This window comes from Clinocottus analis, unplaced genomic scaffold (assembly GCF_023055335.1).
Source record: "Clinocottus analis isolate CAN_PGR_092001 unplaced genomic scaffold, fCliAna1.0.p SCAF_1, whole genome shotgun sequence".
Classification (NCBI taxonomy): Eukaryota; Metazoa; Chordata; class Actinopteri; order Perciformes; family Cottidae; genus Clinocottus; species Clinocottus analis.
The window spans coordinates 8,491,832-8,513,135 of NW_027175820.1; the positions used below are offsets into that span (position 1 = coordinate 8,491,832).

General features: G+C 44.1%; 1 protein-coding gene across 20 annotated transcripts in view; it reads left to right on the forward strand.

Moving 5' to 3' along the window:
• Positions 1–21,304, forward strand: part of baz2ba (bromodomain adjacent to zinc finger domain, 2Ba) — a 65,028-nt gene that overhangs the window by 24,703 nt on the left and 19,021 nt on the right. For all 20 annotated transcript variants that reach the window (XM_068579193.1, XM_068579260.1, XM_068579184.1 and 17 more), the window contains exons 3-10: positions 11,871–12,056; positions 15,599–15,787; positions 15,941–16,102; positions 16,741–16,937; positions 17,057–17,269; positions 17,415–18,041; positions 19,542–20,295; positions 20,642–20,911. In XM_068579193.1, coding sequence (XP_068435294.1) covers positions 11,873–12,056; positions 15,599–15,787; positions 15,941–16,102; positions 16,741–16,937; positions 17,057–17,269; positions 17,415–18,041; positions 19,542–20,295; positions 20,642–20,911 — 2,596 coding nt within the window. In that variant the 5' untranslated portion in view covers positions 11,871–11,872. The remainder of the gene's footprint in view (positions 1–11,870; positions 12,057–15,598; positions 15,788–15,940; positions 16,103–16,740; positions 16,938–17,056; positions 17,270–17,414; positions 18,042–19,541; positions 20,296–20,641; positions 20,912–21,304) is intronic.

The window sequence follows — 21,304 nt, forward strand, 5'->3', positions numbered from 1 at the left end:
ACCTTAGTTGCATGTGTCACCCCTGACGAAAAAGTGGTCTGTTTTGTAGTCTTGTAAATCCAGACAAGGCAGCTTTTATCCCGGTGATTATAGACCACTTTCATTATTGGGGGCAGCAAACATCATTACAAGGCTCCGTGTCACTGAAGTCTGTGAGCATCTCAGTGCTTAGCAAGTGAATTAGAGCGGAGAAATCTTTTGGATACAAACCCAAAAGGCGTAGAAGCCTAATGTTATTATATGGCTCTTTATAACTGTTTAAATATATATTTCATAAACTGATGAAGTGAGTCTTTGCTGCTTCTCCTTGTTTAAATGACTTTAGATCACCGTTTATGTTATAATCATATCCTTCCCCTAATCACGTCCCTCACATGATGTGGTTGTAATGCACCATTTCTTCTGTCAGTCAATACTCCTTTTAAAACTCTTGTCTTGGGAATATCCACAACTATAAATACAGATAAGTTCTGTCAAAACATATTGGAACTAGGCTGCAATTGTGGATATGTGCATCATCCTAACACATGGTGAAAGTTACCCCCACAGAATCACACAAGTGGCACATTCTTCCATAAATACCGCTATCGGGTGTTATCTCGTTGCAGGTTCAAATCTAAGCTCTCCTCTTTATCTTCTGGTCCGGACTTTACTGACTCATACAAACAACAGTCAAACTAATCACACAGGGCAGTTGGTCAGGCCCTGCAGCTATTTTGGTTCAATTTGGAAATGTGCAGTTCAATATTGACTCAGTGAAATCCCGACAGTCGGTCACCCAGCAAATCAACATGTCGACGCTTGCTGGGACTTCCGCGAAGCCAGAAAGGGGAGAACAAGTAATCTATGCCAGTTGTTTTTGTCGGAGAAGAGACGAGAAATGTGTCGTCACACATCACGTGTCGGGGAGTACCGCAGACGTGCACCGGCAAGTTCTGAAATAAAGTGATGAGATCGTTGAAGAGTCGCCCCTTGACACCGCCATCCTCCTCTACTGTCTGTCTGAAGAGTGGGAGTGAATGCCAGGCTTTATTTGTCTGGAATTATCAGCTCAGTTCATCAGCGAAGGTTGATCAGATGTATTAACTGTCACAGTTAGTTTACAGAGTATTAGCTGTGATGTTCCATCATAGAGCTAAGCAAATACATTTCTTTCTCCTCCACGCTTTTCTTGCTGTACCCTTGTGCAATTTGGATATGAATTAGTTCCCGGTATTGTCTTTGTGTCTGTTTATGTTTGCGTGTGTACGCGTGAACCTATGTGTTTGTGTGTGGGAATGCATGTGTATGTGTAGTTTGGTAACGATACAAAGATGTCCCAAGGGCCCCCATCCCTCACCCCCTTTTCTCATTACAAATGCTAATGTCACGTTAATGAAATCGGCTTAGTTTAAGGTTTATAGCGTTGCCTACACTGAGAGATTTGGCCTTGACACTTCCCACATATTTCAAGTTGAATCACATGTCTTCCTGTGGGCATGCTATGCTGAGATATTCTAAAACGCACTGCTCCCCCCGAGTGAAACTTTTGGGAAAGTTTAGAGCACGGTTGCCAAGCTTTGTCATCGTTGGAAATTGTCCGGGTCACAGGCTGCTGGCTGTCCAAGCATCCTAAGACGACTGTTAGCTTATAGCTACAGCAGTAATGGTTCAGTGAGGGGCTGGCGAATCTAAACATTGTGGTAATGTGCTAGCGGCGGTTTGTGGAGTCACTTGCTGTTAATCATTGCTCAACATAGTGCTTGTCAGGCACAACAACATGCCAGAGAGTCAATCATGGTTATGGATCCCATTTTTATTTTTTTTTCATTCAGATGACATATTTAACAGCTGGGGTTTCTAATCAACTGGCCTCTCCAGTGAGCACGCTCAGTCGTATCATCGGCCACGATTCCAAGGGTTGGATAAAGATGTGCGCAAACAACTGCTTTCAGATTTGGACATCTAAATGTATTGTTTTACTATCGTTTACTAGATTGCTGATTCATAATGTCATAACAAAGACTAGAAAATATTCTTTCAGAAAAAACAACGACTGCAGTTTAAAGTGAAACCTCAATTATTTTCATTCGTTCCAGATTGTTCTGCCATTCAAACCTTTTAGCCATCAATCTTTGTCATTTCTCTCACTTCAGTGTGATGGGTAGCATTTTGTAGCCTTTCGCTGGTGTTTTACTCCTTTTTTCTTTAGTCGCCCACTAAAGACATTTAAAGCCTTTAAAACAGAGAGTCAGAGGAAGAGATTGTCCTCTGTAATTAAAAGCCAATTTTGTTAAAATTGATTAGATTATGCTAATCGAGGGAGATAGTATCTTAAAAGCAGCGTGAGGAAGGGAGATTGGAGGAGTGTGAAAAGTGGGAAGGAGTGACAGTCCAGCCGCCATTACAAGCTGCTGATTTCTGCAGAGTGCTTCATAAAATGTCAGAGCGTTTTCTCCCTGAGCAAGACACTGAAAAATGGCAGCGCTGTGATGTGCTGGCACCTCACCTGCTGCACTGTGTGTGTGTGTGTGTGTGTGTTTGTGTGTGTCTGTGTGTGTGTGTGTGTGTGTGTCTGTGTGTGTGTCTGTGTCTGTGTGTGTGTGTGTGTGTGTCTGTGTGTGTGTGTGTGTGTGTGTGTGTGTGTGTGAGAGAGAGAGAGAGAGAGAGAGAGAGAGAGAGAGAGAGAGAGAGAGAGGGAGGATTGGAGAGTATCAGTGTGTGCATTTGTGCAAGTGTGTACATGACTGTGTGTGTGTGTGTGTGATGTTACATCTGTGTGTGTGTGTGTGTGTGTGTATGTCCATGCTGGCCTCCCTCCCATGTTGCAGTGAAGCAGAACAGAGTGGCTGACTGCCCGCTGCTTTGCCTCCCTCTCTGTCAATACAACACTATTCTCCTCCAGCCAGTCATTTTCACATGCTTAACATTAAGTAAAGCACCCGTTTGAACAGAGGAATACAAGTGATTGACATATTGAGTTTAATGCTAGTGGATTTTTTTCAGCTTACGTTGCCAGATTGTTGTTCAGAATCTATTCTGCAGCTTTTAAGACCGTCATCTTATTTGAGCATTGAAACACTGAGCGGGGCTGTGTGCCCACAGTAAACACCTAACGTGTTTTCTGTGTACCGCCTCATGTTAAGTGCATGTTTACCTCCATTTGCAATTTGGCCTGTTTGTGTTGGAAGGAAAGTCGGGGTCCTTAAATGAAGTCATTACGTGCAGAGGTTATTAATGTTGATTTCCACAAAAGCAGGAACGTTTTATTTAAAGCAGTGTGTGTGAGAGGAGAGACTGGGCGGGAGAAAGGTGTGAGGGGTCAGAGGGTTCGCCGGAGAGATAATAAACACATCAACATCAAGACAGAGAAGTGAGCGGCCTTTTCATTTTGCAATTTCGCCAGATAAAAGGGATGACTGCACAGAAAGTTGCATGAACCAGGAAACTCAGCAGATAGTATTTAGCATAATTCCTACATTTTCTATGCGTTGAGCACCGCTCAATGGGACAGTTTATTTTCTCCAGGCTTTTCTGTGAGCTTGGGTGATGCAAAAATGACAAGAAAGATCAACTGTTAGGGAGTTATTTCACAACAATGTACTGCCAACTAATCAAGGCCTTTTAAAATGTTATGGTTGATAATGGGGCTTTTCATTATCGATGGTTATTTTCCTGATTAATCGATTCATAATTTGACCTGCCTGTGAGCCCGAGGTGGCCTGACCAGTAGTTCGAAACCAAAAGATATATTCGGTTTATATAGAACTGTTTCACCCTAAGAGGTTTTTGTTTCACTGTTTGATTTAAGGTGGCCATAAGAGTGAACCGAATGAAAATATGCTGCATTGCAGAGGTTCAATCTGTAAACATTTTGGGGATATCTTTGTTCTGGACAGTTTGGCAGTTTGGCCAGTGAAGAAGCAACATGGCCACAGTAGCTTTGTGTGGCTGAGGGGAGCAGTCAAAATTAGGGCCTGTGACTGTGCACGTGCTCCTTCTGCTGTCCCGTTAAACACCACATTATGTGCGTAGGGAACAGTATCAAACTGGGCTTTTTCAACGGGTGGTCATGAATAAGCTATTTCTGCCATCACATCACTTATCAGAACTCTGTCACATTTGCACAGTGATGTCAGTTGTCTCCAGCAAGAGAAGTTTCAGTGGGACAGAACAGTCTCTAAATGGTTCCTTCCCATGGAAATGGACAGAGGGGGCTCCAGCAATTGCTCAAGCAAAGCTCGCCGCTCTCTGGCTATTCCATTGTTCTGTCACTGTCAGTTTGTATTGCCATTTGACATGCATGTCATTTGCATTATGCATATCTGGAGTACTGCGCTCATTCCCGCCACCCCCTCTCCCTCTCCCTCTCGCTCTCGCTCTCCCTCTCCTTCTTCCTCTCCTTCTCGCTTTCCATGATACTCCCTGATAACCGATGCTATTTCCTGTTATTCCGTTTTATGTATTTTTGTATTTCCTGCATTTATTTAAATATGTGCAGTTCGCAGAGTGGGGGATATCTTACTTAGATTTGAACAGGAAATCACATCTCAGCCATTATAATCCAAGCTTTGTATCAGAACTTTTATGAAATTTGATACCACCTGATATATGTTAAAAATAACACACTATAAATAAATAAGAGAGTACATAATTTGTAATATTTATGTATGAAACATATTTTCTTTGTTGAATTGTTGTCCTTTCAGGAATTATATGATAAACTAAATGCTGTCAAGTCATTCCAAGTAATTACAATGAACACGTTTTTAGTCACATAAATAGCACTGAGCAAAACATTTTCAGAGCTTTTTAGATTATGTGAACATTTCTTTGAATACCTTTGGATATTTTGGATATCTAGTTACAGCAACTTAATCTGAGGGAATTTGTACAAGGTAGAATTTATATATATTTATGTATATTTGTCCCCTGAGATGCAAGAAAGAAGACATGTGATGTCCAAAACAAAATGTGAACAGCTGAAACACTTTAAGTGATTGTTGCTTTAAAGCATCAGTTTACTGCAGATTGCCTGCATTTAAAATCTCTAGACTCAATCCACAAAAGTACTAGCTATTACAGGTAGTATTACATCAATTTGAGGATTGTAGTGCTACTAATCTGTCACTAGAAATAATAAGACATAATAAAAACAACTGCATTTTCAGTTCTTTTAGTACTGCAAAATTCCGCGAACGTCTGCAAATGCCTTGATAAATACTAGGGAATTTGAGTTTCTACGTGGGATGTATATTGTGAAGTGAGTTGTGCGCCTAGTATCTAAGATCAATGTTTAAGGCCTGAGGGTACTTTTTTTTTTGCAAATCATCAGTTTGGCTCTTTAGATTGTGTTGCATACACCGAAGCTGTGTTGTGAAAATTGGACCCGTGCAAATGTAAAATAATACAGTCTTTAATCTAAATGGTAATTAACCTTAACAGGCATTGGCTTACCACTCACCGTGTCTCCGATGCATCTGGTGAGTGTGTGTGTGTGTGCATGAATGTATGTGATATTCTCTCAGGCATCAAGCCGGTGTTATTCTGTGCCTCCAAACAGCTCCAAAGTCATTATGGACTCTTGGAGACACACGCAGCCAGTGGCGAGCATATCTGGTTCAGTCTGCAGAAAAACCGTAATGAGCAGTGAGACTGGCAGATGAGTGTGAGTGGCTAGCAGAGGGAGAAGGGCAGATTCATCAGGGATGATTGCTTGATGCACACTTCTGGTTTTTTGATGTGAAGACCCTGCTAGGTTACCATGGGGAGAATAATTAGCTCTGGCTGGATGCAGATGCGAATGAGCATAAGAGATGGGTTTTTACTGCGCTTACTTTATGATACTTAGAACCGTGCACACGGGTGTGCTTGTGTGCACACAGATGCACGTAGCCCCACGCACGAAGACACACACTCAACACTGGCTCATTCTCTTCTATTTATGGCCAGGAAATGGGAGTAGTGCTATGTCTGGTTGAGCTGAGTAACACTATTCTGTCACACATAGGTTTGACATCAAACACAAGTGACAAGCCTATCCTATTCCTCTCCAGCGAGTCATCACCATGTCCCAAAATCACATTATTGTCACTGGGAACCCGGCAGAGACGGATGGTGAGTAGGGGTGTTGATTCCAGCCTTTGGCATCTACAGTATGCTTGAAAAGTCAAATAAAGCCATTTGGCGAGAGCTGATTTCTTGTCACTTCTAAAATATACAGAATGCATGTGGCGTAGCCATTTGGTCTTTATATTTTATCTAAAGCCGCTTACAGCGACATGGATACACATGCGTGTGTTTGTACATCAGGGCCAAGCGAGTACCAAGCCGGAGACTCTTCAATGCTAACGCTATGCTCTTCCATTTGCGACACACAGGACCGTATCATTACCTTTTTGCACTGGCAGGCAGTAAGCAGCTCTGGTGTGGTAAGCTCCAGTGTTACATGAAGGCAGGCAGGCAGGCAGTGGTGTGGCTGTAATAAGACCTGTGGCCAGCACCACTGCCAAAGCGAGATGAGGCGGGGTGAGAGATGGTGCCCATCCCCTACATGCCCTGCTCTGCCATCTGTCACTGGGCAGGAGAAGAGCCGAGGGAGGGGTCTGAGTCACTCGAGTTGTTGTCACCTAGACAGGCCACGCTCGGGCATGCGGTCTCTTTGTGCTCCTTTCAGGCCATGGCACTGTCAGTTTATGAGGCACACACACAGTTTCGCAAGCATCCTATTTCATATCACGCGATCAGTGATTCAGCGTAGATCTTTTATTTTGAAAATCAGTATCCTACTTCACTAAGGCATTTTTTACAAAGTGTCACAAAGTAATTCAGTAGAAAACAAAACAGAGCAGAAACAACGAGCCGATTAGTACAGCCATTTTCAATTAAAAATAGCAAACATTCCCTGGTTTCCTCTCACATGTCAAGATTTGCTGGTATTCCTCATCATATGCAATAATAAACCAAATATCTTTGTGTTTTGGACTGTTAATTTGACAAAAGACACAATTTGATGACATCACCGTGGGCTTTGACACATTGTGATGGGACTTTTTTTTTTTTAATCAAATTCGGGACATTTTAAGGGACCAAATGATCAATCAACAGCTGTAGAATAAATCCTGTCTGTGTCTGGAACGACCTTTCGGACTCTGCAACCAGTGGTGTTGCGTGATATCACTCAGTTCATACTGTCTCTTTAAATGTTCTGCACATTGATGTTTGACACTGGACAAAGGTTGTCACTTAATTTTTTTGCCAAGACGCCTGGTTATGTAATTTCCTGGCTGACGATGTGTGTGTGTGTGTGTGTGTGTGTGTGTGTGTGTGTGTGTGTGTGTGTGTGTGTGTGTGTGTGTGTGTGTGCAGGGAGGGATGAACGAAGGGAAAAAAGGGGTCAAGCAAGCGTGTGCGTGCACTTTGCTGTAATCAAGATGATCTTACTCAGTTAGCGTTCACTGCCAATACGCATGCAAAGTACAAACATCCACATCCATATGCACATCTCGTGTCTTCGAAAACACCCACACCCACACGGACATATCCAAGCACAAAAAGAGATGGGAGGTTCAAACTGTGGGCCTGAGCAACAGCTATGCAAAGTCAGGGAAAAAAAGGAAAAAATGTTGTTGCTGATTCAGAGTTCAGTGTCAGTGCTCCCACTTTCATAAACACAACTGCGACTGTGTGTGTGTGTGTGTGTGTGTGTGTGTGTGTGTGTGTGTGTGTGTGTGTGTGTGTGTGTGCCATTCAGTAATGAGTGATTCATGAGAACTGACTGACAGTTTGTCACCTGGTAACCAGAGGAGCTTCTGGATACAAGACACAATCAATTCTCAGAAAGATCCTCATTATTTACTGGAAGTGGTAATATAAAAACAAGTCAATATGTTTGTTCAGAGCAAAGTGCAAAAAACTGAAGACAAAAAGAAGAAAAAGCCAATGACTCTCCTACGCTGATTAAACAAGAAGGGCTAATGGCGGATAACTCATTCCGGTTCTCGTCTTCACCAGCAACCTTCACTATGACACACTTGCTCGATTGACATTTCTCCTGTTAGCGGCTCGGAGCAGCACGCGGCTACGTGGAGGCCTGTGTTTGACACAGTTGCAGATCACAATAATCGGCGGGCAGTGAGAGATCCGGAGAAGAGAGGGAATGTTACAGCATGCCATCCAGTCTTTGTCGTGCCGCGGTGAGGGGAGAAAAAGAAATAGAGAGAGAGGGAGCTGGGAGCCACCGTGTGTCTTTGAATGGGGTCAGGGCATCACGGGGAATAATGCATTTCCCTTCACTTGCGCCAGGCGCTCCTTCCATTACGGCTGGAGAAGAGACATTGTGTCCACACTCTGATTACCACTGATCCATGCTGATGACTCTGTTGGCGGATTATCTCAGTTAGTATCAGCCATCTGTTACTGTGCGTGTGTGTGTGTGTGTGTGTGTGTGTGTGTGTGTGTGTGTGTGTGTGTGTGTGTGTGTGTGTGTGTGTTTCTGGTGTGTGTTGAAGGGGCACAGAGGAAAGGGGCAGGAGTGAGACACACAGGGGGTTGAATAGTTTGTGGCTGTGACACACACACACACACACACACACACTCTCGGACTTCTTTAGGCACATGTATTGGCAGTCTTTTGTACAACTGCTGCACGCATAACCGAGCAGCATTGCATGCACACGCAGCACAAAACATATGCATGATGTAAGGCCACATACCAAGCAGCACAGGCCATTACGCCACCACCCAATGCACACACTCCATCCCTCCTTTATACAGCCCTGCCCTCCTTTCAGATGATGCTGACATATGAAGGCTCCTATGTGAAGGCCACATGCAATCATAAAACCGCAGAGCTGTTTATAGCTACACTATCTCCTGAAGGGCCGTTGCATCCAGCCACTATTAGCCGCATGCGCTGACAGCTGGGCGCTGTGGCATATTTTGTGGACGTGACTCCAAATCCAGCGCTTGGAACACATCTTATAAATCATAGTTCATCCATTAGCATAAATTCTCTCTCTCCTTGCATCTGCGAGACCTGCTGTTTCTGTTTGCACCGCTCCGCGTTGATTGGTTGCTGTTGTTCAAGTCAAATTGATTTAGCCGCTCACGGAGATTATAACGCTTGCCTTATATCGCTACTGTGGCATGCCGTTAATTACCTATAAAATCAAGCTAATTCTGATGCTAAATCCATTTTAATTTCTCATAATTAAGTCAGGATTGGATCCTTAAATACCTTGGCGCTCCATTATTGTTGCAATCATTGTTGTGGCTGTGCATTTGGTGGTGCATTGCAAGGCTCAATCTTATTATTGTTATTAGATTTAATTGCACTAAGTGATCAGTTTGTAGTTGTCGGAGGAAGATGGACTTGCGGCGCAGTCGTTTTTTTTTCCCCCCGCTGTCCTTCCTCTCTCCATCTCTCATCCCAGAAAGAGGCCCTTTGAGAGATTGTGAGAGATGAGAGGAGATGAGGGGGAGGGTAGCTCTGCTTTACACCTCTGCAAAGGAGGGATTGCTTTTTTGTTGTTTGTTAGGGGGGAAATCAATTCTGTTCACATCATCACGTTTTGACAAGGCGAGACATTAAGTGCAGATATTGAGAAACGACAGGAATGGTTTACAGCCTGTCCTTCATCTTCTCCACTCTTTTCCTTTCTTCTGTCTTTTTTTCTTCTCCCCCACAACAAAATCAGAGTGTATTGTCTTGCTTATCCCTTTTCCACCTCAATCTCGCTATCTCTTCCTCTCCCTCTCCCTCTGTTTTTTTCCCTTCCCTGTGAAAAGGTAGGGAATGATCCGCTTCACTTACCAGCTGACACCACATAAGCTCGCTCGTCCTCTGAGACTCGAGCCTTTTGTTTTCGTGTGCATTATGATAATTATGAAGGGCCACAGCTCCTCTCCATTTTCATCACACTTCTAATGATACTTACATTGTTTTTGTCAGAATCAGCCACATCCAAATCCTACTTTTTCCTCCCCCTCCCCTTTTGTGCTTCTTTTTTTCCCAACCTAACCTGACATTTAAAGGGTGACAACCGGAGTGAAAGAGCAAACAGTGTGACAGCCATTCATGCAACAAAATGTGGCAGAGGGAGCACTTTTTGGTTAATATTACAATAAAGCACCTCATCTTCACTCAGCCAGACTTTTATCCTTGTAACTACTGTGTAACGTTCATTTATTTACCATTCAGGACGATAATTTAGCTCTTTAACCCACATCCTGTCACCCCGCATGAGGGGCCACTGGAATGACCCTTGACCTTGCTCATAATTACACAACCACCATCTTTTCACTGCAGCAATGGCAGTCATGGCTGCCCAAGTCCGGTGGCACACAAGCCTCCTCCTCCCCGTGGACTGCAGCAGGTTTTCTTGTCATCCGCGCCTCTCGCTCTCCCTCTCCCACTCTCCCTCTCTCTTGTCAGTGTTGCTCCTGGCGAAAGGCTGATACTTGATATTCAGAGGATAGCAGCTTTTGTCTCAGAGATTTAATCAGTGGCTCTGCTCCCACTGCAGAGGAGAGAGGGAGGGAGGGTGGCGGAGGGGTGGCAGGAGAGAGGAAAGGAAAGAGAGATGGAGGCAGAGACTGTTTATGTGTAATGACACAATAACAAAGCCTGCCTGTAAAACACAATCTGCAAACTGTGCTTTTGAAGGGGATTTTCAGTCCTGGATTAGTGTCAGAGGCAGAGGGATATGAAAAAGGAGAAGAGGGGAAAAAGAAGAAAAAAAGTCAGGTTGATGTGATAGACAGGGGAGGTGATTTTGTGTGTGTCTGTCTGCAGCGGGGGCTGAAATGTGTAAGTCTGCGTTCATGCTCGCATGTGTGTGTGCGTGCTTGCGTGCAAATTCATGTGTTCTGAAACTGGTATTTATTTGGCTACACAAGTTAGCGGCTGTGTGGGCACAGCCACATTGTGTTCTCAGTTGTAAGAAAAAGTGGATTCACATTGAATAACGTAAGTAAAATCTTCAGATGCAGAATGGCCAAATGGATCTTGTGAGGTTTTATGTTGTTGGTTGGTTGATAATGGCTGGCATGGTGACTCCGAGAGACTGATAATGGAAAGCTACCGCGTTGGTTAATGCACCCATCATCTAAAAGCCTCTCCATTTAGTTCTTGTTGAAACTGAAAGGACTCAGAGAGAAATGTTGTCTTTAAAGGCCTCAAAGAGCTCTTAAAATTTAAATGTAATTCTTTTTCATCAAGGAGTTGTAAAGGGATCCTGTTTGATAAACACAGAGGTGTGTGTGTGTGTATGTGTGTGTGTGTGTGTGTGTGTGTGTGTGTGTGTGTGTCTGTGTGTGTATGTCTGTGTGTCTGTGTGTGTGTGTGTGTGAAAGAGAGAGAGTTTGTGCGCTCATGTGTGTGAGTTTGTGAAGAATGACAACCAAACAATAAGTGAAACATTTTTCTTTTTGAGTCTTCCTAAATATCCCACTTCCCCCTCAAGAGCGAGTTCTCGGTAAAAGTGAAGTCTCGATGCAGAACTCCTTCGCAGCACTGGCATTTTCTTGTATCAAAATGTGATTTGTTGTCCGGTACTAGAGTTCTTAAAGACGTCATCCTCCTTCTTACCCCATATAGAATCAATGGAGGCTGAGAGCCAGTGAGCATGGCTAAATAGAAATATTGTTCAGGGGAAGTGAGATGTGAAAGGGAAAGTGTCAGGAGATGTGTGTGTGTGTGTGTGCGTGTGTGTGTGTGCGTGTGTGTGTGTGTGTGTGTGTGTGTGTGTGTGTGCGTGCGCTTGCATGAACATGCTGTGTAGGTGTGACAATATGCATTTGTGTGTATGTGTTTAAGCGCGCGTGTTTGTGAGTGTTCGGGTGGGTGTGCTTTGCTATTGTAACCCTGCTGATTGGATTGTGTTTGACAGATATGGAGTCTGGAGAGCGGCTGGCCTCCCCTGCGCCCACCCTGTCTGCTGCTCGCACCTCCTCCCCTGCGGCCTCTTCCTCCTCCTCCTCCTCCTCTTCGTCCTCTGCATCATCCCCTGCTCCCCACTCTAAGAGCAGCCTGGCCCCGAGCCCCTCAACACTGGGATCCAACCTCAGCACCTCTGGTAAGAAACACTTTTTCCTCCCCCTGTCGGTCTTCTGTCTCTTCAAAAACCACAGAAGGAGAAAAAAATACCAGCGCACGTTGCAAACATTTTGAATATAACCATAAAAAACATGCCAAATATGGTCACCTTCATGTCTCGATAGCATTCAGGATCCTCTTCATTTCCTTACCATGAAAAATGAGTTTCCTCCAGTATTAATTATACAGTTATTTTGCCTGTGTGAATACACCTCTCTCCCTGCTACAAGGTTTTTTTCTTCTTTCCTGACAGCTTGGGTTGCAATTGAAAAGCTGCTGCATTAATGAATCCCAAACAATTAGGGGGCTCTTTTGTGTGAGAAACACACACATGCTTCGCCATGTCTCCTGACAACCTTCAGCTCTCCGGCTCCAGCTGCCTCAGAGTCAGGCTCAGCACGACACTTGTGCATGCATATGTGTGTGTCTGTGTGTGTGTGTGTGAGAAAGAGAGAGAGAGAGAGAGAGAGAGAGAGAGAGAGAGAGAGAGAGAGAGAGAGAGAGAGAGAGACCTTCTGCCTGCATGATTTAACATTTGTCAGCCACTCAGTGTCTAGTCAGCCCTGTCCAGCTTCCAGCCTCTTTTCTATGTATTGGTCAAAGCCATTAGGCAAAGAGGAGTGTGTATATTTGTGTGTATATGTTTGTATCTCTGTGTGCTTTTCAGATATCCCTTGTGAGAGCGAGTGAATCATTTGCTCATGCTCTCCTTCTCCTCATTTCTTAATGTCTTGCTGTTTTTTCATGAGCCTGCTGTACACACACACACACACACACACACACACACACACAGACATCGACGCACAGAAAACAAGATTGCGCTGAGCAGGGAATAGCATATTCTGCCTGATTGTTGTGTTTTCTGTCTGTTACGAGAAGATGAAGGAGAGAGCAAAATAAAGCCCCTTGTTTTGTCCTCCGTCTCCTCACTGTTGCCCCAAAGAAGAAGCCATTAGGAGCATCTCCTCCTTATGCATTATACATCCCTCTTATCCCTCTGTGCCATTACGTGTGCTCAGATTTTCTAGATAAGCGATTTTGGACTGAGCGTCAAATGAAATGCTGAGAGGCAGGCTGTTAGCTCTGAACTTCTGCTGCGCTATTTGTGCATTTGTAAGCAAGCCAGCCTCTTTTTGTGTCGTACCTTGTTCATCGCGTGGACTGTAATGCAAATACTGTACAATGTACAATAGTGTACATATACACAAATATATTCACAAAAAGGGCAACAAAGTTAAAGTATTCCTTCGCTTTCCCAGAGCCAAGTATGATAATTAAGAGGGAAAAAACATTCTCAACCGGATCAACAAGAATATGTCAAGTGAATTGTGCAAGCAGGTAACATCAGTAGTTACGTATTGCAGCGATACAGTTTAGTCTCAGACTGTGAAGGCATTGATTCAAGGTCCTTTGCAAACGGGCCAATAACACTTAAGGAAAAATCTGAAGAACATATAAATGAGCATGGACTCAGTGTGTGTGTGTGTGTGTGTGTGTGTGTGTGTGTCTGTGTATCTGTTTGTGTACGTGTGTGTCATTGATGAGGATATCACTTGGAGAATAAAAGCTGATCGGCGCTTGTAGCACTCTCTTCTTCTGGGATCAACTCACGGATGCAATTAACTTAAATCTGTCTGTGGAAATTTGATTGACTGCAACAAACAACAAATTAATCCCCCTTCGGCAGCATCCAAACATGAAAAAAGCAGGCGGTGCAGTTTGTCAGAGTGGAGGAAGGATTGAAACAGAATGAGAAAGAGGGCACGAAAGAGAGAGAGAGAGAGACAGAGACAGAGTGAGGAGGAGAGAGCAGGTAATCCTAGGTATAACCCGTGCGTCTTTCTCGCTTCAAATTTTTAGATTTAATTATTCGCCTTCTGGAAGCCTGCATTAATATTGAAAAGGCATTTGCAGATGCCTAGAAAGGAGATGGGTGTGTGCGGAGGAGAGGTGGGCACCCCAGGCATAAGTGAATGCTGTGGCTGGCCTTTCTGGGGGTTGCATTGCAGTCGTTTATCTTCGTATCCGCTAGCTGACGCTGGCAAGGCAGGCTCTACATATTCAGCATATTCTAATGACATTCAAAAGGCAGATTTTGCTGTCTTGTGGTGGAGCAGCCTTGAACACAAAGGGCTGCGCTCTCACACGTTACACTGCTGGCGTGCCGGCAGGGGCCGCATTCGTCGCCGCGTTACCACAAACAGTTTGATTTTCACCCAAATATAGTCTTTGAGATGCATCTGCAGAAACATGTTCATTAACCGTCTTTCCCCCGTGTTCCAGTGGAGCATGCATAACTGGCCCCACTCTGGAAAGTCTCCCTCTGGATAATTAGATTCCAGACTGCATTAGTTCAGAAAACACTGAGCTCCCGTGTCACTCTGTTTTACATTTATGTGGTGTGTTGCAAGTATATCGTAGTTTGACATTTTCATCTACACCACGCTCAACGCTTCTCTTTTCTTCAGCCATCACTTTTTTCTTTTCTTTTCTTTTTTTTTGTCTGTGTATTACCTGGCTTATGCAGAGGCATCAAGCAGGCTTGCTCTCCTTTTCTGGAATAGAAATTGAATTTGCATGAAATATGCTCACACCAAATTGCATCTGACTCTGGGAGGAGGTAATACGTGGCAGTCGCCCCTGCCAGAAATGATTGTGCTCGGGAAAACGCGAGACGATGATGATGTTGATGAAGTATTCTTCTGTGCGGAAATTGAATGCCACCAGGATAGAAAGAGGTTCTCTTTTTACACCTTATGCACACACTTATTTCTCTCACCGACACTATGCAGTTTTAGCGACGGAGACAGCGTTTTCTGACACTGTCGAAAGCTGAAGAAATATCCATACGCAAACATGTGTGCTGGAATTTGATGATGACAAAATGTCCTGTGATATATTTTGTTTTACGGTGTAAAAGCGATAGTCTGTCATGCTCAGAAACAGTACGGCTGCTTCTTGAAATTAGGTGCATTTTGCACTCAATGAAAGCTAAATTTGAAGTCAATGTTCACGCAAATAGAAAACGCCATTCTGTACATAATTCTTCAATCGTCAAACGACAATTTCAATAGCTGTTTAAATCTAGTTTTTACACTTTGATGGGCTTCACATGAAAAGAGCTCAGCGAGGTAATTTGTGAACAGCGTTCTCGGAAATAAACATATACAAAACTAACATCAGGGCAATGAGATGTGCTAAAGGTGCAATAAACAACTGTCATTTCAGCTGGAAGAAAATGTCAAAATTGCACTTAATGGAAGATACATTTTTTATAAATAGTCAAATTAAGTCACTAAGTATTTTTAGAACCTAAGGTTCACCTCCTGTATCATATAATCCTGTAATATAGGACCGCTTTAACAGTCACTAAGCTGAAACAGTAGCTTGAAACAACTATTAAATACTAACACCTACCAACATGCAAATGGCCAGTGTGTTGTTGTACACAACTATTAATTATGGATTGCATTTAATTTGAAAACATTTGAACACGTCCTCCTTGGTTTGGATCTATTGCAGGCCGTTTGTTTGGGGCAGGAGAGCAGCCCTTTATTGGCTCCACATTGTCAAGTGCCTTCCCTCTGGTCAACCACCCAGCCTTCGGAGCCCTCTACACTGCCGGAGCAGGCAGGCCCGAGTTCGGAGGCCTGGGTTCCCTGGGCATGTCAGCTGCTCTGGCTGCCCATCCCCAGCTAGGAGCTCTCTCTGGTAAGACAAAGACTTTTTTCATTTTGGGGTTCAATTGACTAAATTGAAACACCTTATTAATCCTCTCCTCTCCTTTCCTCTCCTCTCCTCTCCTCTCCTCTCCTCTCCTCTCCTCTCCTCTCCTCTCCTCTCCTCTCCTCTCCTCTCCAACAGAGTGGTGGCGAGCCGCTGAAGCCCATGGACGGGGGGCTGCTGCCTTTCTCCCCTCTTTCATCAGCTTCCCTCCCTTTTTCAGCCCTCACATTCAGCCCAACCACAGCGCCAGTCCTGTTCAGATCAGGATGCCCGGCAAGAATAGCCATGCCCCACCCAAAGGTACAGCCCTTTTATGAAGACCCATTCACTGATCCTCACAGTTACATTTCATCCACAGAAAATTGGCTCTTATAATAGATTTAGCAGGAGAGAAACAAGTGACAAAGGAACATTTCCATTTGTTTCAAATGAAACATCAACACATCTATACTGTAATATCATCAAGTCTTAAAGTATGTGAATTAATCTATTTCTTTTTCAAAGAGGCATTTTTTATGTCTCTCTTCTCCCACCATCTCTATGTGTGTCTTCTTCTTCCACAACCTAAATCCACTTTGTCCGATGATGAGATTTCTCCTTTTCAAGACAGATTTAATGACTTTCAGCCCTCACTTAGTGATTCTGTCAACCTCCTTCTCCCCCTCTTTCCCCCCGTGTTCCCTCTCGTAATCTCTGTTTCTTGCACTCTTTTAATTTCACAGTATCTTTTAATTTATCTTTTATTATGTAAACCAGTCATGTTGGACTTGTGCCTTGCGCAGCCAGCATGTTTGATGAGATACACGTATAAATCAATATTTTTATTAGCCGTGTTCCATTCTGCAGTTAGTTCCAGATATTTCATTATCCCGTGTAGCAAAGTTCTCAGAAAAAATGGAGCTGATTATTAAAAAGGCAGATCTGGTTTGTGTTTCTAGGGGTGAACGGGGCAGTAAATGGCAGCGGGGGCTGTCCTCCAACCACACAATCAGGGAGCTTTTCTGCGAGTCCGGCTCCTGTTCAGGCATCGACCAAGCCAACCAAAAATGCAGATCCTTCTAACAGTCACCGTAGCAGCCCTCAGAGCAATCCAGCAGAGGTGGTAGACAAGCCGATCTACAAACCTAAAGAGAAGGTCAGTACTGAGACTTAGTCCATCCCTCAGTCTTAAAAGAAGTGACGCATGAAATGCACAATTGATGCATTATACAGTGTGGCTGATTCCTTCTCCCCCTTCTCCTCCTCTCAACTCAGAAGCCACGGAAGAAGCCAGCAGACGCTTGTGTGGCAAGCAACAGCGAGTCAGGCACTTCTTCAGACAGCTCAAGTGACGGGTCCCTCAGCAGCGATCTGGAAGACCTAGCCGAGGATGACGAAGACGATGAGGATGACGATGAGGATGATGAAGATGAGGACAAGCAGAGTGAATTATCAGACTCTGAGAAGCGGTCAAGGAAGAAAACAAAGGTAAAGTAGATCATCTTTGGTAAACTTTTAAAATAAAATACAGAAGCAAAGGAAGCTAAATAGTGCCCTCAATGTTGAATGAATTCAACTTAATGTGCCTTGAAGCTATGTTGTAACAGTTCTTTCTTTTATTTCTCTTCCCCAGGATTTGATACCAAGCACTGGAACTACAAAGACTAACAGACCACTCTCCGGGGAACCCCATGACAAGAAAGACACCAAGGCCCAAAAGGGCTCCTCCAACCCCCCAAACCTTGTGCACTTCCCCTGCTCAGCCTCCCCTCCCGCCTTGTCCCAAACCTCGCCGCTGGCCCTGCACAGCTCCAGGTCCCGGACAGAGGTGCCACAGCAACACTTCAGTGTGATCCAGTCCACTGGCCTGGCTGCCAACTCAAAACCCCTGGCACTCCTCTCTCAGCCCCGCAGAGAGTTCTCCCCGTCTTCTTCCCCCATAGCCCTCACCACATCTCCGAAGGGCCTCTCCAGCACTGCCTCTCCCAAACCTCCCAAACTGCTGCCCTCCTCCTCCCCCCAACACCTGCCCCTCTCCCTGTGCTCCTCACCCAAGCCTCTTTCCGTGCCCTCCCCTCCTCGCTCGACTCTGCCACTGCCTACCTCCCCAAAACCCTTTGGTTCGACCTCATCTGTGAGAAACTCCCAGAAGTCCTCGCTGAAGCCTCCTCGGCGCGCTGTTCCTGGCTCTGCCAAATCCAACAAAAGGAAACAGCTGGAAGCTTCACTTGCGCAGATCAGTGAATTCAGGCTTAAACAGGTAAGCCACCTTTATAACAGCAGTTGAATACTGCCATTTCCTCTCAAATGGCACACATGATTTTGCATAGGCATGGTATGCCATGAGACATCGACGAGATACATGTAACTGCACAGTCAGCTTTAGAGAGCAAAGTTATTCCTATCAACTTTGACAGTGATGAATTTATCCACTGCAGCTTAGTGTGCAGTTACATTTCTCTGTTTTTCTTCATTAATGTTACTACATTACCACCATCTTTTTTTATCTGGTGTCCATTTACCACATGTATTTAACAAAACATCCAAGCAACCAGTAGGCAGCCACACAACTGCTGCTGGTGAGGCTTCAAATTCAATTAAAAAATATATAATCATTGGCTGTTGCTATTTCCCATTCACGTCAGACTGGGTGTTTGTATCATCATGTTCCAAAGGGCCTCTTTAAAATTGTAACCTGGTCCTGAGCAACAACTTTAGTTGGACATCAGAGAGAATCTTTTTTTTTTGTACAATTGATTTAGGATGCAATACTTGGGCTTAAAAAAACAACCGCAGATCTGAGATTTTATATATTGTATAAAGATCTAACTTCCTGTCATATTTAGCTTATTTAGCTCTGTGATCTTTGTGTTGGTTGTCTGTGTTTTAACAACTTTTGACTGAGCGGCTACACAGTGATCGCTCTACTGCTGCAAAGTTTAGCCTGTTGATGAAATGGTTAATGGTTTCAATTTCGTTACCATTCTTAGGCACTGTATTATTAATGCTTTTCATCGGTTCAGATGAAATGGTTTAACAATTGACATTTTTCTTTGCTTTTTACGACACAAATTCCCTTTCTTTAGATGAAATAGGACTGGCAGCACAATAATCAATAAGCTAAACCTTTTAAGATCAGCTTATTCTGTGAAAATCATTTCCCCTTTCCTGTTTTACCAGTATAGAGAAGTTTACAACAGGCTAAATTCCCCCTGTGGTTTCAGCACTGTTACTGTATTTCATGGTCTGTGAAATTGATTTGTTTCACTTCATATCACATCCAGTTGAAAGTGCAACATTAAAGTCTAACCTGCCTTTGCTTAAACACAGATTGAACCAAACTTGTCATCAGTGTAAAAAAAAAAAAAGGCAAACATGCCCAGCTGCATGATGATAATGATGATGGAGCTTTTTGAATTTGCAGACAATGTAATTCCAATTTCAGAGACATACTCAGAGTCTCTGTCTGTGAACTTGGTCGAGTATAATGCCTTTTGGTTATTGCATTTCTGTCCTTTTTGTTTTCCAGAAAAGGGCTTAGACACAGTTAACTGTACCAGTGTTCAGCATTGTAGTTTTGTCACCTGCTCAAACAATCAACAGTGATGTGAACTGACAGCTTGAGCAACTCCACTTTGTCCTGTTTCTTTTCTAATTTTTTTTTTCCTAACCTTTCTTTGTTCCTCTCATTCGGCCTTTCCCTCCCTCCCCCTGAATCCCTGCCTCTCCTTTTTCTCTCCCTCTCCTCCTCTTTTCCCAGACTCTCATGTCCCAAGGGCAGACATTCCCAGCTGAGCTAAAGAAGCAGCAGCAAGGTCCAAACAAATCTCCCAAGAGGACATCTCTGTCTCCATCGCCGTTGCCACTCGCTCCGCCTCCTCCACCCCAGAACAATCACTCCAACCTCTTCCTCTCGAGTGCCCTGCTAGGGCTTCCCGAACCTCACCACCCCAATGGAGTCATCCAAAGCATCACTCAGGACGCACCTTTGGCCCTCATCACCAAACCTCGCAAAGACTCCGCCTCTCAAGGCAAGTCTCCTCAGTGCGACGCCGATGCCGGGTCGATGCCTGTCAATCTGAGCACAGGGGCGAGCAGGACCCAAGCAACTGCCCAGGCTGGGTCTCCGTCACAGCCCTCCACTACCTCACCCCATGCCACAGGCCATGGATCCAGAAAGAACAAGACCCCCAAGGGTAAGGCACAGACACCAGGACTGCGACAGGGACAGGGGCAGGCAGATCCTTTAGCTGCCTGGAAGGGCTTCTCTCAGAACCATCTGGTACAGTCTTTAGTAGATTTGTTTCGTGGAGGAGAGCCAGGGATTGGGATTCCTGGAGTTAGTATCCCTGGAGTTGGAATTCCCGGAGTGGGCATCCCTGGGACGTGTAACCCCACAGCCGGTCTCCCGGCCAACAAGGAATCCGACGACTCGGGAGATGACGAGGATGATGAGGATGACGACCTTGAGGAGGAGGAAGAGGATGAAGAGGACTCTGATGATAGTCTGTCAGGTGTGTATCTTCTATAAACAGGATTAAACGTAAGATTCAGATATTCACATCAATGCTGCAACTAACAATCGTTTTACTTCAAATATTCTTCTGATTATTTTCTCAATTAGTCAGTGAATTATCAGGTCTTTAAAATGTAAAAAAAAAAAGGGGACATCACAATTTCCCAAAGTCCAAGGCGATGTCATTGAATTGTTTGATGTCTTCAACCAACAGTCCAAAACCTAAAAGCGTTCAGTACACTATCACATGAGACAAAGAAAAGCCACAAATTCTTGAACTACACAATGTTCTGTGTTTTTTCTTTAAAAACAACTGAACACTTTGCTCTGGGCTCCCATTTCAGAGTCTGACAGCAACTCAGACAGCGATGTCTCTGGGAAGAAAGTGAAGGAGTTAAAGCTGCTGCCGTCTGGGTCATCCAAAAAGGAGATGAATCCTCGCAGGCTAACCAAAGGCCCAGAACTACTGAACACCTCAACCAATCACACCGCCACCAGCTGCTCCCCTCTCAACCTACAGGTCATCAAGACTCCCACCATTGTCACCAGCTCCAGTGCCTTGGCCTATCACAGCTCTCCAGGCTCTTCCTCCTACAGCCTCGCCTCTCCATTAGGTAATGGGATTCAAATCTGAATGCAGAAAGGGTTAAAAAAGAATGAGAGATCAAGGATGGCTTTATTTGGGTCTCATATGCACTGCAAAAATTCAGCTTCCAAAAACAAGAAAGAAAAGTAATAAAATGAGGGAAATATTACTTGAAATAAGACAAATTATCTGCCAACAGAACAGGAAAATTTGACTTGCCAAGACTTCTTGAAACAAGTGAAATGCTCTAAAATAAAAACTGCCTGATAAGAAGAAATATCTTGTCAATCAAAAAACAAGCGTATAATGCCTTGATTTAAGATATTTCATCTTACTTAGATTTAAATTTTTGCAATGTGAGAAAAGGAAAAAAAAGTCTTGAAAAAAAAGTCTTGAAAATAAAGCGTTGGTCGTGATGTGT